The sequence below is a fragment of the Nicotiana tomentosiformis genome, chromosome 9 (genome assembly GCF_000390325.3).
Source record: "Nicotiana tomentosiformis chromosome 9, ASM39032v3, whole genome shotgun sequence".
NCBI lineage: Eukaryota > Viridiplantae > Streptophyta > Magnoliopsida > Solanales > Solanaceae > Nicotiana > Nicotiana tomentosiformis.
Genome location: NC_090820.1, coordinates 71584539 through 71593536, shown reverse-complemented (window position 1 = coordinate 71593536; position 8998 = coordinate 71584539). Strand labels below are relative to the sequence as shown.

At 37.5% G+C, this 8998-nt stretch overlaps 1 protein-coding gene across 1 annotated transcript; it reads right to left on the bottom strand.

Moving 5' to 3' along the window:
* Positions 1-5396: 5396 nt before the first annotated feature.
* LOC104101524 (serine/threonine-protein kinase-like protein ACR4) lies at positions 5397-8747 on the bottom strand. The gene has a single exon (XM_033657464.2). The coding sequence runs from the start codon at positions 8319-8321 to the stop codon at positions 5640-5642; it is 2682 nt and encodes an 893-aa protein (XP_033513355.1). The 5' UTR covers positions 8322-8747; the 3' UTR covers positions 5397-5639.
* Positions 8748-8998: the final 251 nt, after the last annotated feature.

Sequence of the window (8998 nt, the reverse complement as noted above, 5' to 3'; positions counted from 1 at the left end):
TCATCTCAAATTTCCTTGTAGATCAAAAGATATAGGCTTCCGACGTCGGACCAGCGGATCTGCAGAAATTTTCCCCGGAGTGCGACCACGGTAGAATTATGCGATCTGCGAAATTCCAAGTGCGGCCGCGAAATTCTGCTGCGGTCCGCGAACTTCAAAGCACTATAACCATACCTGAGTTCTGGAAATGACCGAACTCGCTCAAAACTCATCCCGAAACACACCCGAGGCCTCTGGGACCTCAGCCAAACATACCAACCAATCCTAAAATACCATACAAACTTATTCAAACCTTTGAATCACTCAAAACAACATCAAAACACCAAATTACCCTCGGATTCAAGCCAAAGAACTTTAAACTTACAAATTCGACAACCGATGCCGAAACCAACCAAACCACGTCCGAATGACATCAGATTTTGTACATACATCCCAAATGACACTACGAACCTACTCCAATTTCCGGAATTCCATTCCGACCCCGATATCAAATTTTTCACTGCCGACCGAAATTGTCAAATTTCCAACTTTCGCCAATTCAAGCATAATTCTACCACGGGCCTCCAAATTACATTTCGGACGCGCTCCTAGGTCCAAAATCACCTAACAAAACTAATGGATCCATAAAAATCCACATCCGAGGTTGTTTACTCATAAGTCAACATCTTGTTGACTTTTTCAACATAAACTTCTAAATAAGAGACTAAGTGTCTCATTCCACTCTGAAACTACTCCGGACCCGAACCAACCAACCCGATACAACACAATACTGCTAAAAAACACATAAAGAAGCAGAAATGGAGGAAACGAGGTTGTAATACTCAAAACGACCGGCCGGGTCGTTACACTTCTCTAATGGGTTTCTCTTATTGTATGTTAATGTATTTCTATGTGTGCAATAGTGGATACAATGCTTTCTATTCTTATATGTTGATTTGATTTATATGTATGTTGATGTATTCATAAGTATTCAAAAGTGCTTTCACTGTATTTGTACTTATTACATTGACTTTTGCATATTGTATGTAGATGTATTCATAAGTATTCAAAAGTGCCTTCACTGTTTTGTACTTATTACAATGACTTTTGCATGTTTTATGTACATATATTTATATGTATTCAAAATTTCCATTATTGATTTGTGCTTATTCCAGTGTCTTTTGCATATTGTATTAAGATGTGTTTAGATGTATTCAAAAGTTCATTCACTGTATTTGTACTTATTACAGTGACTTTTGCATATTGTATGTAGATGTATTCATAAGTATTCAAAAGTGCCTTCACTGTTTTATTCTTATTACAATGACTTTTGCATGTTGTATGTAGATGTATTTATATGTATTCAAAATTTCCATCACTGATTTGTGCTTACTCCAGTGTCTTTTGCATATTGTATTTAGATGTGTTTAGATATATTCAAAAGTTCATTCACTAATTTGTACTTATTTTAGTGCCTTTTACATATTTAGTGAATTCAAAAGTTCATTCACTGATTTGTATTCAACATGTATTTAGATGGTTTTAGTTATGTATTTCGACTAAGTATTTTCATATGTATTCTCAAGCCAACTGTATTTTGCTGTATTTACAACAACAGTCATTGCCATAACTCCCAATTTTTTATGGTAATTATCAATACATTATGTTTGCAAAACATGAATGAGTTATGTATTGCAAAAGATTTATGAAATCTTTTGTAATTCTTGTTGAAAATTAGAGATTTTAGGTAGAACTTAGGAATTTTGTAAAATTGAGAATTAGACCTCAAATTGAGGCCGGATTTCAAAATAAATCACATAACCGGGTTCAGGGGTGAATGGGTAATCGGATTTTGGTCCGATCTCCAATTTCCACCAAGCGGACCCGGGGTTGACTTTTGTTTATTTTTTTCAAAATGATCAAAATTGAACCTTTTTCATTCGTGGATAGTTTCTAAAGCTTGTTTTGAATTGTTTGATCGATAATTGGCTAGATTCGGTTGGTTTGGAGGCTTGTTTCAAAGGCAAAGTCGTGGTTGGTTGATTGAATAGGTTGTAGAGTGAGGTATGTGTTGTGTTTAAGTTTGACTTGAAGGAATTAGGACTCGTTGGTTTATTTGCTATGTAAATTACATGTGGGGATGGCGTATATGCATGGTGACGAGTATATATGCGTAGTCATGGGTGAAAGCATGCTGGTGGAAATTGATTTATCGTATCATGCTGATTCTTTTACCATGCCTTCTATGCTTTAGTTTGATTGTTACTATTTGATTGTTCGTTTCGTGTTTATTGATAAGTTTGTAGTTGTTGGGATATCAAAAGTTGAATTGTTCATCATAAAATCACGGTTGAAGTTGAAAATTAGTTTCCTACCCTGCTTGATACTTTGGATTATTGTTGTTGCTTGGTGAGGAGGAGTGAAAAGCATAAAGGGTATTGTCGTGCCTTATTTTGCATATTGTTATTATTGATTGAGCGATGGTGAGGATTAAAGTACGAAGGATGATGCCGTGCACTTGATTTCTTATTATCATTTGTCATATCATGTGAGGAAGAGAATAAAAGTACGAAGGGTGATGCCGTGCCATCTCATTTATCATATTATATGGTGAGGATGAGAGTAAAAGCATGAAGGGTGTTGCTGTGTCATTGCATATATCATATTACATAGTGAGGATGAGAGTAAAAGCACGAAGTGTGATGTCGTACCATTTGATGATTTCAATGCTTTACTTGATTTCCGAATTTGTGAATTTACTTGGTTGCATCGTTGTTTATTTCGGAAAGAGGTTACTTGGTGATTTGTACTTACTGTTTTGATCTTGCCCCTTTTTACATGCTCTCTCCCCGTTAATATTTTAAATTCTCTGCCTGGTAGTTCTGTTGTTTTATGCATATATTTGCACAAGTTTTTAGTAGGTGTCTTGTCATAGCCTCGTTACTACCTCGTCGAGGTTAAGCTCGACACTTACGGAGTATATTGGGTCGGTTGCACTCATGCTATACTTCTGCACTTCTTATGCAGATTCTGGAGTTGGCCCCTTTCCTTATCTTATTTTACTGTTTATTCTATTTCAAACGGTTGTAATTATTTCTGCCATTGGTTGTAGCACTTTTTAGTATACTCATATACTCGTGACACCAGATTCTGGGTTTTGGCTAGTCGGTGTTGGAATTGTTAAGTCTATTTTGAAATTCTACAGCTTTAACTCCTATTATTATACTTTAGTTGTCTAAAAATTATTAGTTGTGTACTAATATTGGCTTGCCTAGCAAGTGAAAGTTAGGCACCATCACGACCCTGCAGTTGGTAATTTCGAGTCGTGACAGATACTCAGCAAGTTATTATGAATCTATTGTAGGGATAAGAGATCCTTTGAATGTTCCAGATTCTAAAGCAGCTATGTTGTTAGAAAGTTGTTGTATATATTCGACGACTAAATGACAATTCTTGAAAACTGAATCGGTTGTTAGGAAATATATATAGGTTCTGAGTTCATCATCTGAAGTTACAAGCATCCCTTTGCTTCTCTTTAGTTTGATGTCAAACCATACTTTAGTACATATTTGTTCGCATCAATATATGTGACTTCACTAAAAACTTTTCACGAAAGTTTTGAATGATACTTGTTTATTAACTAGAACAAGTTTTATATCATGATCCAAGTAATTGTAATCTAAACTCCATCTCCCATTGAAAGCAACAACAAGGCAAATCGAACTCATCCTGCAGTTAATGAGTTAGTGAATGAATAAAAAATCTAAAGTTTTATTGAAAACACTACTCATTTAGTCTGAAGTTTTCTGTCAACCTATATCAGCCTGAAACAACTCCAGGCTCTATCAGCATTGAAGTTTAGGTTATATATCTTTGAAGATTCAGACTTTTTAGACTTACGTTTTCTGGAAAACACTTCCAGCTATTTTTTAAAATTTCCACAATCTAAAGTTTGCTTTCTAAATCTTTGAAGCTTCAGACCTTTTAGGCTGAAGTTTTTTAGAAAACACTACTCATTTTAGGCTGAAGTTTCCTCTCAGTCTATATCAATATGAAGTTTAGCTTATATATCTTTGAAACTTCAGACTTTTTAAGCTGAAGTTTTCTGGAAAAACTACCAGCTATCTTTTTAAATTTCCACAGTGTGAAGTTATTTTTATATATGTATGAAGTCCGCTTTCTATATCTTTGAAGCTTCACATTTTTTAGGCTGAAGTTTTCTGGAAAACACTACTCCTTTCAGGCTCAAAGTTTCCTGTCAGCCTATATGAGCATGAAACATGCTATATTAGTATGAAGTTTTAACTTATATATCTTTGAATCTTCAAACCTTTTAGGCTGAAGTTTTCTGGAAAACACTACTCATTTACGCTGAAGTTTCCTGTCAGCCTATATCAGCGTGAAATAATTTCATGCTACATTAGCATGAAGTTTTAGCTTATATATCTTTGAAGCTTCAGACCTTTTAGGCTAAAGTTTTCTAGAAAATACTACTCATTTAGGCTTAAATTTCATGTTAGCCTATATCAACCTGAAATAACTTCATGTTATATCAGCATGAAGTTTTAGCTTATATATCTTTGAAACTTCAGAATTTTTAGGCTGAAGTTTTCTTGAAATACGTTTTTGAATATTCCGACAATTTTAATGTGTTAAATGTGAAGTTTTCAAAAGTTTTTGAAGATATATAAGTGAAAACAACTAAATATGATTTGTAAATGACCGTAAGTAGCATAAAATTATTAAAAATTTCTATAGGCGTGAATTGAAATCAGATCTCGTTTATCAAGTTCAACAGTTAAAAAAGCAGTACGAATTATGAAAGTAATTGCAGAAACATATATCATGAAGCTCAATTAGTTGTAAAAACTAATGCGGAATCTGAAGATGAATTGCAATTACAATGTAGCTGCAATTTTGAATCTGAAGTTTTTGATGAATCTAGTTCAAGTTTCTGATTTTTTTTATAAAGCTGGCGCGATGAAAAACTTGAGAGGAGACCTTTGACGAGAGATGGAGGAGATCTTTGACGAGTCAGGTAGCAGATCACGCGATCAATGCCTTATGCGGGTTTTATATCTTTGGTCAGGGGTATTATTGTCATATTATTACGTATTATTTGTCAACTAGCTACCAATTCAATAATTTGTAAAAATAGGGTACAAGTTAAAACGTATCACAAATATAGGGCACGACTTCAAATCTCCCAAATTTAAAGATTGTCACAAAATTTCAAACTGGATTTTTTCTCACTTAACACTTTAATCGTGTATATCCTACTTATAATATATTCACATATTTATGACCTTTTAAAACCATTTTACAATTTTCATGGAAAGGACTGCACTCTTTTGTCCATTGTAGATTGGCGAAGATTAGAATCGGCGAGTACACCTCCATGATATCATGAACTCTAGTTTACCAAGAAAACATCAATTATTATAATTGAATGCAACAAAGAGAGAGAAGAAATTACAAATTACATGATCAAACATCTAGAGCTCATTGCCAATGGTGGTGCACAGGGAATTCTTGGTCACGGGGGTTCTATTTATCAAGAAATCACAATATTTCCCTTTGCTTCTATACATCTCTTCGCTTAAGAAAATAAGCATCAACCTAAAACGAAGAGCATTTCCTTTTACTTGTTGGTATGTTAATCAGAAGTTGTGTTTCAAGAACAAATGTTCCTGAGGAGACGCTGGTCCAATTTCTTCTTCTAAACTTCTCAATCCGTCACAAACCCCGGGCACAATGCCATTTCCATAGACGTTCCTAGTTTCTAAATTCTTTGCTTCAACGTCTGCATCCGATACTGAAGACTTTCTCCTCTGAGACGACGCAACACTTGGGAAAGTGATCCATGAAGGAGCCCTGAATTCGAATCTCTGATCCTCAGTTTCTGCAACATCTGTTGTTTCTGAGGTTGACCGATTTGAAGAGGACTTCTTGTGCAATCTGCTGCTTCCTAGAACAACCTCCGTTGGCAAGATAGGCTGATCATTGCTCGGACTACCCATCAATTGAGCAAGCGCTCGCTCCAAAGCTGTCGTGACTTTGTCCATGGATGGCCTCTCCTTCCCTCTCATCCTCACGCATTTGCTGGCTATAGTAGCAATTCTTCTTAGGGCTTCAACATCAGAAGGCGGTTTCAAGACTGGATCTAGGATTGCCTGAATATCACCAGCTTTGATTAATGGAACTGCCCACTCGACTATGTTGCCTTCATCATATTGCATGTCAATGGCTTTCCGACCACTGAGAATTTCTAAAAGCAAAACGCCAAAGCTATAGACATCAGATTTGGTTGTAAGATAATGTAGTCGGTAGTACTCGGGATCAAGGTACCCTAGCGTCCCTGCTGGTAACTCAGCTAATGGAGAACTGCTATTAGCAGGTCCAAGCAAGGAAAGGCCAAAATCAGCAACTCGTGCATTGTGTTCTTCGTCTATAAGGATGTTTGAGGACTTGATGTCTCTGTGAATCACAGGTGGACATGCGTAACCATGCAAATATTCGATTCCCCGAGCAGCTTGGACTGCAATGGTTACCCTTCTTATCCAATCTAATTGCTCCTTCACGGTCTTGTTCTTCCCATGTAGATGTTGATGCAAGGAGCCATTAGCCATGTACTCATATACTAGCAGTCTTTCACCAGCTTCTTCACAATAACCTAGCAAATCGAGCAAATGGGCATGATTTAACCTGGACAGCAAGTCTAGCTCAGTGTGGAACTCCTTTGAATTTTTCTTCATATCAGAAGACATTATAGCTCTCTTAACAGCAACCGCAGTACCGTCCTTCAAAACCCCCTTGAACACACACGAAAAACTACCCTTTCCAACTTGTGATTCTTCTTTGAATCCCCCAGTTGCTGTCTCAAGCTCTTCATAAGTAAACATCTGAGCTCTCCTTATCTTAAGATCATCCAGATCTGGCCTATCTTTAGCAGTTTCCTTTGGGAAAGGACCATTGGCTATATTCTTCCTAGGACTAAGACCTTTCCCTGAGCATCTACAGTTCCTTAACTTGTATCGAACATACACAATCGATGTCAGAGATACAACACTCACCAAGAATACTGCAAATGCAACCTCAGCAACGATGACTGGCAACTGGAGTGACCAAAATTTAAAGTTCTTCTTTACAGAAATTGCACTGGAACAGCTTGAAAAGCAGTCAGCAGAGGTACAACTTGAACAATTATACGTGCACCGTCTGTCAGTAGATGAAGTGCATTCAACCTGTTGATACATTTCAGCAGGGCAGCCATTGGTGCAGGGAAGGCAAATGCGAGAATCGGGAGACTTGCAAGCTGCACTTCCATTGTTAAACTCATAGAAGCCAGAAGCACAAGGCCTAGGCTTGCAGACTCCAGGAGAAACAGCCAGTGGTAGAGATGAGGGAAAGCCATAGCCCCAACATACAGGCAAGAGCGAAATTTCCGCCAGGATTCCACAAGTGAAGTAATCACCAGCTGCTATCTCATAAAGCCTAACTCCACTAGGAGGTGGTGTGCTTTTCTCGACGCTGTAACCCCAGCAAGCAACTCCACGATCATAGCTCTTAATCCCACAAGCATGAAACTTACCACTAACAACGGAAAGAATTGGATCGTTAGGGGTCAGTTCGATATTGAGTTGAGCGGCAGAGAATTCTTGTTCAAGGTTCAAGCTCCTTCCCCAGCAATACACTTGAGCGTTTACCCCCTCTAGGATCCCACAGACATGATATCCCCCAGCTGCAATCTTGATAAATCTCAAATATTTTGGTGCTAGGCTAATAACCTGGCTGCTAGTCTCGTCACCCCAGCAGAAAACACTTCTGTTGAGGGAGAACAAAGCACAATTGAACTCTGAGCCAGCAGAAATAGAGTGGATCTGACCCTCAAACTCATTGTTTCTTGTCATGTTATAACCCCAGCAGTCCACCAAGGAAGTGTTCCTACGGTTCCCCATTAAGGGTTTCCTTAATCCACACAAGTGATTTTCACCAGCCGAAATTTCTAAGTATTGGGAGCCTTTGATAATGGGCTGAGGCACTCCCATTTGGACAAAACTGCTTCTTCCCCAACAATAAGGCTGGGAGGAATCCATCAGAAGTCCACACACAAAGCCATTCCCAGCAGTTAGACCAATAAAAGGGAAATGAACAGGAGTTGAATAGATTATAGCAGAACTGGAGCCATAGCAGCTCACTAAATGAGACCCATCCGACTTTAAGCCGCAAAACACAGAACCATATTCACCATAAGATATGGCAATTGAAGACATTGATCCCAACCCTGAAACTTTCCCCCATAAAACCACTAGGAACACAAAAGAGTATCTGTATTTCCACATTACTACCAGACAGGACTTACAAGTGCCCCTTACAGCTAAACTTAACAACAAATAAAACCAAAAAGTGTTTATGGTTGAGACAAACCATGGATGGCAAGAGCCCAAAAAAAAATCACAACTTTACAGCCAAAAACCAACTCAATATATAATTATACCCTCTCCTACCCTGCAACTCGGTTTTCCTTTGTCAAGATCCCCTACCCTGTCAAGAAGCAGCTGCAAATATTTTTCAATTCAAGAAATATACTTGAAACTCTCCAATATCATCTGCTCATTCTGTAAGTTGAAACGATTATGTCAAGCTATGGGTGGTTAGAGAGTGGGGGTCTAAGGTCTTGATGGGTGGTGATGGATGTTATTGTTATTGTTGGTGAAGACTGAAGAGCAAATGAGAAAGAGAAAGAGGAAGAGAGACAGAGAGCATTAAATGTCTCAAAATAAGCGTCACTGTAATGTAGGTGAAAGCATTTAATGAGAAAGTTATTGCAAAAATTGATCTTTCAATGCCTGCATATCTGCACACATGTCCCTTACATACTCTCTCCACCCTTTGCTTCTGCCTGCCTTTCATGCAAATACAAATAAAAACTCCTCTCAAATTATATTCAAATCTTTTACTACTACTTTCTCTTTTCACATAAGCAATTATTTATATGTATAAAAGTAACTTTTTATAC